This window comes from Apiotrichum porosum (genome assembly GCF_003942205.1).
Source record: "Apiotrichum porosum strain DSM 27194 chromosome Unknown scaffold_7, whole genome shotgun sequence".
NCBI classification, from domain to species: Eukaryota; Fungi; Basidiomycota; class Tremellomycetes; order Trichosporonales; family Trichosporonaceae; genus Apiotrichum; species Apiotrichum porosum.
In genome coordinates this window covers 708,709-722,945 of record NW_021167114.1, presented here as the reverse complement: position 1 = coordinate 722,945, position 14,237 = coordinate 708,709, and the positions used below count along the sequence as shown (strand labels likewise).

The window sequence follows — 14,237 nt, the reverse complement described above, 5'->3', positions numbered from 1 at the left end:
TCTGAATGAGCGTTGGAGTCAGTGTGGGCTGTGGCCTGGCGACCATGGTGGTCAGACGGACATGTTGGTTAGACGGACATGCTGAGCGAGTGGTTGCTCGTGTCGTGCTCATAATAGTCCAAGCGGCCAAGCGACTGGCAGCCTGATTCTAATCGTTTGGCAATCGGCGGGCTCGAACCCGAGACCGGGATCGAAATGGGGAGACTAATCGGGGGGCTAATGACGCTTGTGCACCAGGGTCTCCAGAGATCCCACAGTCGAATGCCACGTCATGCACCACGGCTATCACCATTACACCACACCTAAAGTGCGCAGCGTCAGCGGCGTTGGGGCTCTCGGCAAGAGTGGAACAGGTTCGAACAGCATGGACAGGGCCCACAGGGGTGGTGTGTGAGTTGCATAACAGGGGACAGATTGAGGCATTCTCTGATCTCTATCTCTGAAAAAGACCGGCCATGCGCGCGAGAAAATGAACAGAGGCGAGGGGGGGGGGCGGGGGAGAGATATTGCCCTGGACACGCACTGGTTTCCAAAATGGGTCTGCGGGACGCCGATGCACGAGCACTCTCTCATCTCGGGGGCCAGGCGCTGCTAGGCGCTGGCAAGGTGCTGCTAACCTGACTGCGCGTCAGAGAGTGACCCAGAGGCCAGAGTCCCCCCAGGATCGCTAGGATAAAGAGGCCATTTGCGGTACTTGCGGCAACAGGTTGAACAGGGAGCGCAAGAGCCATCGAGCCCAGCCTAGCCAGCCAGCCTGGGCTGGGCTGCATGGGCTGGGAGGCCAGAAACGTGCCCTTTTGGCGTTCGGTACCGCGACAGCGCGACGGCCGGCTGGGCGGTGGGGGGCGCGCGGTAGAGGCGGAAAGTCACACCCAACAATCCTCTCGCGCGCGCTGGCGGGGCTCTTGGGCTCTCTCTTCGCGCTGGCTGGCGCGCGCGCACGCACAGCGTGCAGTGCTCCCAAACCTTATGAGCATCTTTCCAACTCTTTGCCAACTCCACTCTCCCTCTCTCTTCCATCTCTTCACCTTCTATCTCTTTTAATTTTCACCTTGCACGGCTCACCCCCTGCCCCGTGCTCGACCCAACCCACTAAAGCATCGCCCCATACGCGCGACAGCAACCACACCCTCCTTCGACCCCACTCCACCCCCATCCACACCCCACTTCCACAATGAAGATGAGTGCTCCACGTCGACCCCAGCCGAGCCAATCCGTCTAACCCCAGTGCACGCTTTAATTCTCGTCGGCGGCTTCGGCACTCGTCTTAGGCCGCTCACTGTACGTTTCCCCAATGTCCCCCTCCTGCGCGATGCCGTATGCGTGCGCGTCGTACACGTTTACTGACAGCTGTGCTAGCTCTCGTGGCCCAAGCCTCTCGTTGAGTTTTGCAACAAGGTGAGTTCCGACTGCGGCCCGAGCCATCCCTTAAGATAACAGTACTGACACGTTCACTAGGCTATGATGTGAGTTTCAACCCCCCACTGCTCCGGCGTCGTCTGCACGACGACAGCGCAGTCACAACCCCCGGCTCGCCTTGCGCAGCTGGTACTGCGTCCTCCCTCAACCATGCTGGGATCCTTTCCCTCCCCCGGGCGCACCTTGACGCGTCCGTCGCGCGAACCTAGACTAACACGTGTATAGCCTGCACCAGATCGAGGCTCTTGTCAAGGTGAGTTGGAACACCACCCTTTAGGAACGTGTGCTGACGATGCAAGGCTGGTGTCAAGGACATTGTTCTTGCCGTCAATTACCGCCCAGAGGTCATGGTCTCGGTGCTCAAGAAGACCGAGGAGGAGTACGGCATCACCATCAACTTCTCGGTTGAGACTGAGCCCTTGGGAACTGGTATGTGACACGCTCTCACAAGCTACCTGCTGGAATGCGGCAAGCTGACACGCTCCCAGCTGGTCCCCTCGCCCTTGCCCGCGACATTCTCGGCAAGGACGACTCGCCCTTCTTCGTCCTCAACTCGGACGTCACCTGCACCTACCCCTTCGAGGAGTTCCGGTGTGTGCTACTACCGTTGCGCTCTGCAACGTGTCCGTTTTGCTGCCCGTTGCTGACCCGTGTCCCAGCGACTTCCACCTCAAGCACGGAGGCGAGGGTTCGATCATGGTGCGTTTCAGCTTCCTGGAGAGCCAGGACGCACGAGCGCCGCAGTTGGGGGGCCCGAGATCGAGACTAACGCTGTTTTCAGGTCACCAAGGTCGCCGAGCCCTCTGCGTACGGTGTCGTCGTGACCAAGCCCGGCTCGACCGTCATTGACCGCTTCGTCGAGAAGCCCGTCGAGTTTGTCGGCAACCGCATCAACGCCGGTATCTACATGTTCAACCCCTCGGTCCTCGACCGCATCGAGGTGAGTAGAGTCACGTTGGGTGTTGGGTGTGTGGAGGAGCGCTGGGTTAAGCCGAGCACTGGAGCCAGGCTCTGGTCAACCACGTGGATACCATAGTCTCTGCTGCCTTGGGAGCCGCCTGCGACCACATCCTTCCTGCTGTGTGATACATATACCCAGCGCGCTGTGGGAAGGTGTAGGTCGAGGTGTGCAGGATCCGGGCCGACGTGGGTCACCATATTTGGTCCCAGTGTCTCTCCTGCACCTGCGAAAGAGACCGATTCTGCTCCTCCTCATCCACGATCCCATCCCCCCCACGCCGACGCACCACTGACAACCAGCTCCGCCCAACCTCCATTGAGAACGAGATCTTCCCTGCCATTGCTGCCGACCAGCAGCTGCACTCGTTCGACCTTGCTGGCTTCTGGATGGACGTTGGCCAGCCCAAGGACTTCCTTTCGGGTGAGTGTGTTATCTTGACGGCCAAAGCGGCTCGCGCGCGGCCCACAGGACCGGGAATTCCGGCTAACGAAATCCCACAGGCACCTGCCTCTACCTTTCGCACCTCACTTCCCAGCACTCGCCTCTCCTGACCGACCCCGCTCAGAACAAGTGGGTGTACGGCGGCAACGTCATGGTCGACCCCACGGCCGAGATCGACCCTTCGGCGGTCATTGGCCCCAACGTCGTTATCGGCCCCGGCGTCAAGATTGGCAAGGGTGTCCGTCTCCAGCGCTGTGTGATCATGTCCAACTCGACCATCCGTGACCACGCCTGGATTGCCAGCTCGATTGTCGGCTGGAACAGCACCGTCGGTCGCTGGTGCCGTGTGGAGAACATTACCGTCCTCGGTGACGACGTCACCATCAAGGACGAGCTGTACGTCAACGGCGCCTCGGTTCTCCCCCACAAGAGCGTAAGTCTTGTCCTTTATATTCGTCCCGGCCCGCGTCCCGCGACACGGCTTGATTGTTTCCTTGTTTCCTTTTTTTCCCTTTTGCTGACAGGCTGCCTACAGATTTCGACCAACATCACCGAGCCCCGCATTGTTATGTAAACAAAGGTCGCAGCGCCAAACAGTAGTGAGGAGAGTGAGGGGGCTAGGGCACCCCGTCAGAGTCCTCTCGCCATCCATCGCATCTTGAGTAAGGACTCGGCTATGCATTGGATATTCTATTAGCGTTTTGCTCTGGGTTGCGGTCATTCATGTGTGGAACGTGCGACTGGCTGGGGTACAGTAGACGTCAAGATTTGAGGCGCGACAGCGTCCAATGTTAACCTTGTAATCAAGCTTCCTTGTGACACCACCACCACCGTCTCGTGCTTCGTGCTTGTGTGCGTCACGGCAGCCTACCTATGTCCCATACATTGCTTGGCGGCTTTAGACCTCACTTGGCTGCAACCCCCAATTCCATGATTGCAAGGGGTTGGATACGGGTACGGCCGAGAGGCATGTTTGTTCCCCCTTCGTTCCCGAATGTGCGCAATGTGCACCGGGGAGCCCACGTTTGTGGTTACCGACCAGCGATCCGGTGACGAGGACCAGCCCTGTGGCCTGACTCATACCGCCACTTCCCTCTCCAGCGCGCCAGCGCATGTGGCGCGCGCGGCGTCTCACGTCTCGCGTCTCACGTCTCTGCCACAGAACCCCACACACATACTTTGCAGTGGACGGCGAGCGCTTACGTACGGGATGTGTACACAAGAGGCAAACCAGGGCAGGGTCGGCCAAGCATATCCTCTGCTCCCGGGGCAATGTTGTTGTCCTGAGGACCCGAGGCCATGAGGCCTGTGATCCTCTGAAGTCTGGCATCTGGCCTCCTGCCGTCATGCCTTTCACCACCGGGAAGAAAGAAAGAAAAACCTCCTGTTCGGCAGTGTCCAAAGTGGCTGTAGCTGTTCCATCGTAACCAACCCGTAACACCCGTGTGTCGTCCCGTGTTCCTCGCCTGGTAGCCGCTTCGACCGCTTCCCTCCCCTGGATCCAATGAACGCCGTTTTTTCTGGCGCAGAACTGCCAGAGAGGGAGAGCCGTAATAAAGGGCAAATACCGCGGGCGGAGGTTTTTAGCAGCAAGCAAGAGCAATGGGGCTGGTGGTGCTAGACGAGAACACCGTGGTCGCCACACTCGAACCGGGTTGAAACATGCAACCTGCCCAGCCTTTTGCCCAGTTAGCTCCGAGGTTGCGAGGCGAGGTATGTGTTTGGTCGCGCCAACGTATACCAGGTGCAGGCTCGCAGCCTGGCACGCGCTTTGACACAGAGAGACGGTGGACAGGGAGGCAGCGGCGGCGTTCTTCAAGGATCAAGGATCAAAGGAGCTAGGAGCGCGACTTCCCGTGCAGGGTGGGTGGCAGATCGCAGCGCCTGATCGTCCAGGATTGCAAAAAACAGAAAAAAAAAACCCGCCGGATTGCAGCAGACCGAGATCGAGAGAGGGACAGCTGGCCTCGAGCTGGCAGGCAAAGCTGGAACCGAGAGCCTCGATCGAAGGAGCTCTCCCTTGCAGACGCCGCGTGCAGCCCTCCTTCTGACGGCCGCATGCCGTCCCATCACGGCCTGTGTGAGCGGCGTAGGAGACGGGAGCGACAGTGTGGCAGCCACCGGACCGCGAACGGCCCCCCCGTCCCTTTGCGGGTCGACCGGGAATGCTGTGCGACAGTCTGAGCAGAGGCCATCCCAACAGTGTGCACCAGGCCAAAGACATTGCCCGCACGAGACAATGTCCCCATCGCATGCCGGCGCATGCCTTGAGCTTTACGTGTTGCACGAGGGTCCGAAAGCACCGACCCAGGACCGCAGCAGCAGCCCTCCATACCGAGATCCCTCCTAGCGGTCCAGATCCGAACGAAGGCTGAGAGGGCTGAAGGGAACCATCAACCGTTAAGCGTCTGTGTTGTTGTGGTGGTGGTGGCGGGCAGCCTGCTTGGTCACTGTGCAACCGAGCACCGGGACCCGTCCTGCGATCCCTCTTGTCGATCCCACATATGCCAGGTCTGTGTTTCCAGACACGCATTCCTCCCCACACTCTCTCTTCTTCTCCAATCTATCCCCACCACCCCCCCCCCACCACCACCGCGGCTGCCGCCGCCCCTGCGTCACTCGTTCAGCCCAGTCCGCTCGCCACCACCCACATTCGCTAGACAAGCTCTGAGCTGCGCCTCGCCCAGTCACAAGCCCCCGTACAAGCCAACCCACAACCCCCACCACCGTACCACCGTCCTTTACCTTCGTTCTTCCCCGCAAACCTCTCGGCAGCGAGTCCGCCTGCCGTCCGTCCACCGACTGCTTTCATACGCCTGTCTGTTCCTGGCACCATCCCATCCCATCTCCAATCTGGCTGGCTGTACCATACCCGCCAAGTCAAATCTCGTTGCCGTAGCAGGCCCAGCTGCTCGCCCGCGCTTGCACGCTTGGACGGCCCGATTTCAGCCCCGCCAACAGTCAATATAACCCCCCGGCCCCCTTCATAGTTGCGCACACACCACCCTCTCGCATCGCCATCCGTCGTCTTTGTTTTTCCTTTTGCTGGAACTCGGGGCTTGACTGTTCGCGGCTCTGCTCGCACTTGTTCGGCGGCCACCTCGCTGTTACTGCGACGCCACCACCACCACCATCACGCATCCACCCACGCCCACGCCTCGACCACTGCGCGCGCCCCCCGCGATAAACACTCGCGACGCCAACGGCCGCCTCCATCTCCCACCACCTGGCGGAACGCAGACACCCACGTTCAAAAGTAACCGGGGGATCCCTGGGCAGCACTGTGCGCACCAGAGGGCAAGCATACCCTGGCTCGCGCTCGGCCATTGTCCTGGCTCGTCTCCCTTTTCGTTGTGCATTCGCTCCCTTTTAACCTTTCAAACCTACTCTACGACCCTCCCGGCCGTTCCCCCCAACGCAGAGTTGGGTTTGTCTGGAGAGAGGCACGCCCCGGACAGTGCAAAGTGGACCACCACACACACCCTTCCCGTGCCGTGCGTCTCATATCACCACCACACACCATCTCCCTCCTTTGCAAAGCCATTATAGCATTCACTTGCTCTTCTCTTATCACCACCCCCCCCACCACTGTCGCCGTCTCAATTGTCCTCTGCGCGCACGCCCTTGAGCGCGCCAGTGTCGACGCGTCCAACGCCACCCCGCGATAGCGGCCCTTCCGGTCCAAATTGCTCGGCAGGGCTCTCATTCAATTCCCTGTTGTCGCTCACGTTGCGCCATTCCACACCTGGAATAACTTTGACTGGCGTCCAGTTCCCACCTGTCGTTCATCGTTGTCCTTTCATCCATTCTCCTTTCTTGTGAGTGCCAGACACAACCCCCCTGTTGTGGTCGTGCTTCGCGACGCCATTGTACCCCTCCCATGGTCCATCACTTGTCACCAACATGCTACGTGCCCTCCTTGGCGTGTTCCAGCCCAGCGGACGGCGCTGCTGCACGGGCCGTGTGCAACCACAACGCACGGCCCAGCGAACATGGATGGATAACAGGGCCGCGCGCTCTTTATCGCGCAGTGGATGAGCACTGCCTCCCCCCCCCCTCCATCCTTCCATCCTCTAGTGACTTGCAACTGACGCGCAAACCCAGTCATCATGGCTCCCGAAGCTCAGCCAAACGGCGGTCCCACGCCAGTGGTCGCCGGGCGTGATACCATTGTCACCGTCATTTCCACCATGGAGTCCACGCCCACTGCGGCCACGTCCAGCGCGGCGGTCAAGTCAAAGTCCAACATCGGCCCCATTGTCGGTGGTCTTGTCGGCGGCATCGCTGCTGGTCTCGTGCTTATTGGCCTCATCATCTGGCTCTTCCGCTGGCGCAAGAACAAGAAGGAGTCTGAGAAGCAGATCCTCGAGAAGCGCCGCAAACGTCTGGAGCAAAAGTATCGCGTCACCCAGCACTCGACCACGTCGTCCTTGAGCAGCAACGCGCGCCTCAACTCGGTGGCCGTGTCCGAGAAGAGCTTCGACCCCAGCGTGCCCGTCACTCCCCCGGTCCGTCTCCTCACGACGCACGAGTCGCCCAAGGCAATCGACCCCTTCCAGAACGAGCACGGCTACGGCCAGGCCATGCAGTACGTCGTTCCCGCGGCTGGCAACAACATGGTGCAGCAGCCCTACGACCAGCAGCCGACTGTTGTGTACGTGCCCATCGTCCTCAACAATGAGCAACCCCCAGCCGCCGTGTCTTATACTCCCCCGTCGCCTCCGGCGTCCGATTCCGACTCTGGTTCCTCGTCTTCAGGATCGTCTGGAGGCCCCCAATCTCAGCCTTCTTCTAGCGGATCCTCGCGCCGCAGTTCCACTCGAGGCGCCGCTCGCGCAGCTGCCTCCGAGCTCGCCGTCGCGTCAGCGTCTGCCCCGCTCTCGTCACGCCACCGCCCACTGCGCCCGTCTCCTCTCGCCAACTCTTCAGAGCACATGCGCAACTCTGCGTTCAACGGCGGCTCCCCGGACCCGTCGCTCAGCGTGTCGCCGGCGTCGTCGTCGTCGGATGGATGTTCCCCATTTTCTTCATCACCAGGCACAATGTCCCCGCCTTCTTCGGATTCGCACGCCGCCGCATATGCGGCTGCCGCCGGAGGAGCCTGGGCGATGCCTCACGGCCAGGACAAGATGGAGGCGCACATGGACTTTACCAAGCCCAAGGGGGTTGACGCGTCGCCTGAACTCGACGGCGACGATGTCCGCACTCTGTCTGGCGTGTACTCTTACGACCCGTTCGCCGAGTACCACAGTTACGAGGCCATGATCGATGGCCGTGAGGACCTCGCGCCTGAGACTACCTACGCCGTCGAGCCTGGACACGCCGTCTAGAGCTCCCTCCCCCCGTGTCACCTTCCCCGACCCTTCATACAAACCATACGCGAACCCTCCGTGGACTTTCAATACGAGGACGCTTTTCTATTTGCCCTGCCCGGCACCCCTCTGGACTATGTACTGTCGGCATTGTAACATACGCAAAATATGCACGGCCTGCGCGCCCACTCTCTTTTTCTACTGCACTGTGCGCGTCGGACGCGTCGCGCGTCTTAGACATGCACTGCACGAGGCGCACTGAATGGTATAGCCTGCCTGTCGGGTTGTTTAAGGGCGGGAGGTGCATTTTGTCGGCAAGCGCAGAGTATGCGCCACCCAGCCAATGTTGAAATCTGGCACAGCTGCTGGCGCGTTTCTGTTCCCGCTTTGGTCGTACATGTCGTTACGTTTCAGCGGCACCGACTGTTGCTTTCTTGCCACCCCCACCTGCACCATGTCGACTATAGTCGAATCACGCCCGCGGGGCAACTACATCCCCGTCGACTGTCCCGAGTACGTGACCTTTATTCTCGGCTCGGGTGTGTCTGAAAAGCAGACCGCCAGAAAGACAGGCTCGTCCGAGCAGCTCAGGAAGGCCGGCAGTTACTGACCACGAAACCCACAGGTGCAAGTCGCAGCAAGAGTACCTCGTCCCGCCGACGTTCATCGGCGGCCTTCGCGTGCGCTGCAGCGGCTGCCGGACTATCTTCACCCACCCGCAACCCAGGCCTGGCACGGCGACGAGCTCGAACGGCGCGTCCTCGGGCTCTGGCACAGCGGCGTCGGGCTGGCCGTCGTCCAACTCCGGCCCGTCCCGCCGTATCGGCACCGACGCCAACCCCATCGACATGGCATACTATGACGTCCTCGGGCTGCCAGCGAGCGCGACCACCGAGGAGATCAAGAAGGCATACCGCCGCCTGGCTATCAAGCTGCACCCGGACAAGGTAGGCTGACGCGAACGAACGACACTGGCGACGGCGAGGTCCCCGAAAGCGAGAGCGGTGGTCCAAGCCCCCCCTGGGAAGCCCCGCAGGGGGCGCGTGTGTCGCGTGTGACGAGATACCATACCCCCCGACCGACGGGCAGGGCGCTCGTAGTGCCGGTGTGTGGAGGAAGAGCAAGACGCTGACAGAGCAGAACCGCGACGACCCCGACGCCGAGGAGAAGGTGAGCTACCCCCCCTCCCTCCCTGGCGCTGTAGCTGACAACCCCGCGCAGTTCAAGCAAATAGCCGTTGCGTACCAGGTGCTCTCTGACGTCGACCTGCGGAAGAAGTATAACGAGTTTGGGCAGAAGAATGGCGGCGGCGGCGCCGACGAGGGCCTGCAGGACCCCGAGGAGGTGTTTGGCAAGATGTTCGGTGGCGACAGGTTTGACGACCTGATCGGCACGATCAGCATTGGTGCGTGTTTCGCGTACAGCCCAGCTGGAGCTCTGCTATGCCGGAAAACTGGGGTGTAGCTGGGGCCTCGCGGGGCCTCGCGCCTCGCACCTGCTGACTCGCCACAGGAAAGGACATGAAGGACGTGTTCCAGCAGCAGCACGAGGAGACGCGCGAGGGCGATGTCATCATCGGTCCCAACGGCAAGCCGACGCTCTCGCCCGAGGCCCAGGCGCGCAAGACAGAGCGCGAGCGTCGGATCCACGACGAAAAGGACCAGGCGCGCCGTGAGCGTGTGGAAAAGCTCACGACCAACCTCGTCCGCAAGCTCAGCATCTTTACAGAGGCCGCAAAGGGTCCAGACGACCCGCAGGTCGGGCCCTCGTTCAAGGTGGGTAACGAGCGTTATCGCGTTTGGCTGACCCACCAGGAAATCTGCCGTCTCGAGGCCGAGTACGTCCATGTGTGCGCATCTTTTGAACACTGTGCTAACCTGGCAGGGACCTCAAGGAGGAAAACTACGGTGTCGAGCTCCTGCAGGCCATTGGCAGCACGTACAAGTCACGCTCGGCCCAACACCTGGCCACTGCCCAGTTCGCTCCCCTTGGCTGGTTCCACGGCGCCAAGAACACGTTCAACACTGTCTCTGACACGTGAGTGTGATCTGGCACAGCGTCTCCCTCTTTCTTCCCCAACATCATGTCTGCTGTGTATGATCGCGAAGGGTTCCAGCTGACCGCAGTGTGTCGACCCTCCGGTCCGCTCTCGAGCTCAAGGCCGTGTTTGAGAAGCTGCAGGCCGCCGAGCAGTCGGGTGTCTCTCCAGAGGAGCTCCGCAAGCTCGAAGAGCAGGCCGCCGAGCAAGGTCTGCGGACCCTGTGGAAGGGCGCCAAGCTCGAGGTCGAGTCGGTCATTCGCGAGACATGCGACAACGTCCTGTCCGACCTGAACGTTTCCCGCGAGAAGCGTGACCTGCGCGCCGCCGCCCTCGGACTCATGGGAGAGGTAGGTTACGGGAATGTGCACACGCTGACCTATCCAGGCCTACTCGTCTGTCCAGAAGGGCGTTGACGGCTCGTCTGAAGAGTTTGTCAGGATTGAGACTGCCGCGTCCAAGCAGCGTGATGCCGCCCGCGCCTCGACTGACAAGCCGCGCGCCTCGCCGCCTGCCGCGCCCTCGAGCCAGACCAAAGTCGACGACAACGCGTACCCGAAGGAGAAAGGAGGTGCGAGCCGCCCCGAGCAACCACGGCAACCACCGGTGCCCGATGATGACCGGCCCTCGTCGGGCTGTTAGTCGGCGAGAGACTGTCAGAGCTGACACTAGACTTTGTTCCAGAGCACAAGACCTACGCACCCTGTTAGTGTGGCCAGGATACCACGCACAACAGTTCGCTGCTGACACCAGCAGATGAACCGAGACGAAAGCAGTGATTCCCATCTTATATCCATCTAGACTGCGCCCCATCCAGCTTATTTTCCTTTTCTTCATCTGTGATATAATGCATACATGTCGCCTTGCTGCTCCGTGCCTACTACTACGCCCGGGGTCTATCGTCTCGCTTCTAGTCGTCGCGGTTCTCCTCGTTTGGCGGCGGATCGAGGAGGTCGAGGGACAGGTAGAACCCATCCCAGGTATCGTCGTCTGGGCCCTGCGCGGCCCACTCGGCCGCAGCACGCACCATGCGCGCCATGCGCGCGTCGTCGCTGTCGTCGTCGTCGCCATCCTCGTGGATGTCGTACAGCGGCTGCGGGCGCTGCGGGTAGTCGTCCTGCGGGGAGAGCACGTCAATGACCTCGTCCTCGGCCACATTCTTCTTGCGCGCTTGCTCGTCTTCGTCTTCCTTGGCATTTGTCAGCTTGTGCGGGGACAGACCATATGCAAGTTGTTACTCACAATGTCAAACTCGTCCTCCCGCTCGTCATACTCGACGTTCTCCTCCAGCTCCTCAAAGCCAGCAGCGAACGCTGCCCACTTGTCGGGATTCCGTGTCTGCCAGATATGAATGTCGCCCGAGTCAGCCGCAGACGCGACGATCGGCCGTGTCGGGTGCCACTGGTGGTCAGCTTCAAGGGCAGTCAGTCACGTTAAGCTAAAACGCACATCACAGTCCACCAGAGGCTCCTTGGGTCCCTCGAGCACCTTGACCAGCGCACCGGTCTCGCGGTCCCACACAAAGACGTTGTGCGCCATCTTGTGGCCGGCGCCGCCCATGACGTACTCGCCATCGCCCGAGAAGCCCACCGCGTGCCAGGGCGTGCGGTTGATAATGTCCTGGAAGCGGTGGATGGGCAAGAGCTCGCCAGTGCGCGGGTTGACCACGAGGACACGCAGGGCGCGGTCGGACGACGAGAGGATGAGGTTCCTAAGGGAGGTGGGTCAGCTTCTACGACGAATACTAGGCTGGTGCCAGCTCGATGGGTCGGGGGTCACCCCTGAGCTGACATGGCCGCTACCTCCCACCAATCCACACGCCACGACTCACTGTCCCGAGGCGTCGAATGCCAGCTGCCTGATACCGCTGGTACCAACACGGATGCGGCTGAGCACCAGTCGCGACACGGGGTCGATGATGAGGACGACGCCAGAGCTCGTGCCGGCGTATATCCTGCTACCGCATGGGCTCCATGCCGCACAAGCAAGAGAGGACCTGTTGAGTCAGCTGGAGGGCATCGGATAGAGAGTCCCCAGCTACACGCACTTCTTTCTTGGAGCGGCTGCTTCCTCGCCATTTGCTCCTTCGTCGTTCTGTCCCTCGCCGTCCTGCTCGCCCTCCATGACGTCCTCGAGAACATCCCGCCTCCCCTCCCCTCTCAAGTCGGCCAGCACGACCTCGTTGCATGTGAGCGTCGCGAGGATGATGTTGGAGTTGCGCGGGTGGAACTGGGCCGTCGCGAGCGGCGCGTCGAAGCGGATCGTCCTTGACCGCGAGACGGTTGCGCTGCCTGCCGGGTTATGGGGTCGCAGAAGAGGCGAGGCAACGGCAAGGTCCCAGATAATGGCTGTACCATCGAGTGATGCACTGAGGAGATAGCGGTTGTTGCGTGACCAGCTGCAAGAGTCAGACACCAACCAGCACGTTAAGAGCTCGAATGTCCGGCAAACCAAGATGCCTATAGCTCCATGTGCCGCGATGTACGCACCTCAGGCCTCCCACCGCCTTGACGTGTCCCTCCAGCACACGCACGACCCCACGGCTTTCGACATCCCACACCTCGACGAGGCCGTCAGACCCGCCAGCAGCGAGGTAGTGTCCGGCAAACGGTCCCGACTGGTTGAAGCGCACGCTCGCGGCTTGTGAGCTGAGCGTGCTGTCGACCGCCTCGGGGTACTTTTGCGCAAACGGGTCTGAATGGTAAGCGTTAGATACAGATCAGAGACGACCTATCTCACTGAGAAGCTGCTGCATTGCAGCGGGTGTTGTGATGGACAAAGTGGCCGCAATGTTCGGTCAGTTGTTTTCGTTTGCGTCGGTGATCGTCTGTCTGGAGGCGCTATTAGGATGACGGTGCTAATAGACCAATTAGTAAATGGGCTCGCCATTACAACGCCACCTGATCACACGGTCACCTCCGTCTTCGACTGTCTCCTCCTTTCGCCATTAACCACTTCACTTTGTCTCATCCCTCGCACATCTGTCGCGATGCAGGTCCGACCACCCACCACGGAGCGGTACATCCCGCCTACAGCACCCCATGTACCGATCCATGCGGTCCAGAGCCTCATCCCGCGTCTCGCCACGGCAATCAACGACATTGACGGCCTCAAGGCGCAGCTCGCAGCGGGCAATGCGGACGGCAGCATGCCAAGCTGGTGAGCTTACACATGCATCCCAGTCCCAGCTGACATGAACCAGGGATACTCTTCTCCAGCGCTACGCCATGCTCCTCGGTCGTGTGCACGCTCTGAGCTCGTACGTCGCTCAACCGCCAAGCAAGGGGCCGGGTCTCCCCTCTGTGCGGTCTGCTGCAGTTCCCCCCGGACCACCAGGAGCAGCAGCAGCAGCCGCAGCAGCCGGTGCCGGCGGCGCGGCCTCGGTCCCCGGCGCACCAGGCGCCGACGCTGCCCAGCCGCCCGCGCTCGCACACTACCTCGTGCACCCTCTCCGCCCGCTGCCACCAGATGCCAACCCTATCGCGCCCGACGTCCTCTTCCAGGCGATCAACACGCTCCCACTGCCCGCGCTCGCTGGCGCCCAGGCCGAGCTGCTGGGCGGCGGCGGCGCGGCGTCCGACTCTGCTGCATCAACCTCGGCGGCGGCTGCCGGCCTCTCGTCAAGCAAGGGGTTCATGGGCGCCGAGGCGCTGGCCAAACTCGACGAAACGGCGCTCACGACCTTTACGACCGACCTGCGAGCACGCCTCGACCGCGAGTCGCACCGCGCCACCGCGATGGTGCGCGAGATCCAGCGGCGAGAGGAGGAGTTTGACTGGACGATGCGTGTGGGCGAGGAAGAAGAGGAGAAGGACGACCTGTTTGACGATGACGAGGAGGATGTGGACATGAAGCCTGCACCCGTGCCCAACCCGCGCGAGGGCTGGTCTGTGGCCGATTATCTCAGGCTGTTGGATACGGGCAGGCCACCAGAGCAAGCGCCTGCACCGGCGGCGCAGGCGGCCACGGGTGCTGCTGGTGCTGCTGCGCCGGCATCGACGTCACCTGCTGTAGCTGCTGGATTGGTGCCGGGCCCATCAGCATGAGCACAAGCATGAGATGGATG

General features: G+C 61.3%; 5 protein-coding genes across 5 annotated transcripts; 4 read left to right on the top strand and 1 right to left on the bottom strand.

The window, feature by feature from the left end:
• Positions 1 to 271: 271 nt before the first annotated feature.
• On the top strand, positions 272 to 3,395 carry MPG1 (mannose-1-phosphate guanyltransferase; the record flags this gene model as incomplete). Its single annotated transcript, XM_028623879.1, has 12 exons — positions 272 to 386; positions 1,121 to 1,281; positions 1,360 to 1,398; positions 1,459 to 1,466; positions 1,645 to 1,672; positions 1,719 to 1,848; positions 1,908 to 2,010; positions 2,079 to 2,118; positions 2,201 to 2,359; positions 2,680 to 2,800; positions 2,881 to 3,254; positions 3,357 to 3,395. 12 exons carry the CDS (start codon positions 272 to 274, stop codon positions 3,393 to 3,395), a joined length of 1,317 nt encoding a protein of 438 aa, XP_028475853.1.
• A 3,535-nt stretch (positions 3,396 to 6,930) lies between these two features.
• Positions 6,931 to 8,151, top strand: EHS24_008567 (uncharacterized protein; the record flags this gene model as incomplete). The annotated part of the gene is made up of 1 exon (XM_028623878.1): positions 6,931 to 8,151. The coding sequence occupies one exon, from the start codon at positions 6,931 to 6,933 to the stop codon at positions 8,149 to 8,151; it is 1,221 nt and encodes a 406-aa protein (XP_028475852.1).
• Positions 8,152 to 8,587: 436 nt separating this feature from the next.
• EHS24_008566 (uncharacterized protein) lies at positions 8,588 to 10,950 on the top strand (the record flags this gene model as incomplete). Its single annotated transcript, XM_028623877.1, has 11 exons — positions 8,588 to 8,646; positions 8,759 to 9,080; positions 9,223 to 9,303; positions 9,355 to 9,538; positions 9,646 to 9,908; positions 9,948 to 9,970; positions 10,018 to 10,170; positions 10,242 to 10,521; positions 10,559 to 10,808; positions 10,844 to 10,876; positions 10,928 to 10,950. 11 exons carry the CDS (start codon positions 8,588 to 8,590, stop codon positions 10,948 to 10,950), a joined length of 1,671 nt encoding a protein of 556 aa, XP_028475851.1.
• A 131-nt stretch (positions 10,951 to 11,081) lies between these two features.
• SWD1 (chromatin binding protein) lies at positions 11,082 to 12,926 on the bottom strand (the record flags this gene model as incomplete). The annotated part of the gene is made up of 7 exons (XM_028623876.1): positions 11,082 to 11,360; positions 11,414 to 11,572; positions 11,621 to 11,882; positions 12,003 to 12,167; positions 12,219 to 12,569; positions 12,661 to 12,865; positions 12,911 to 12,926. 7 exons carry the CDS (start codon positions 12,924 to 12,926, stop codon positions 11,082 to 11,084), a joined length of 1,437 nt encoding a protein of 478 aa, XP_028475850.1.
• Positions 12,927 to 13,160: 234 nt separating this feature from the next.
• On the top strand, positions 13,161 to 14,217 carry EHS24_008564 (uncharacterized protein; the record flags this gene model as incomplete). Its single annotated transcript, XM_028623875.1, has 2 exons — positions 13,161 to 13,330; positions 13,374 to 14,217. 2 exons carry the CDS (start codon positions 13,161 to 13,163, stop codon positions 14,215 to 14,217), a joined length of 1,014 nt encoding a protein of 337 aa, XP_028475849.1.
• Positions 14,218 to 14,237: the final 20 nt, after the last annotated feature.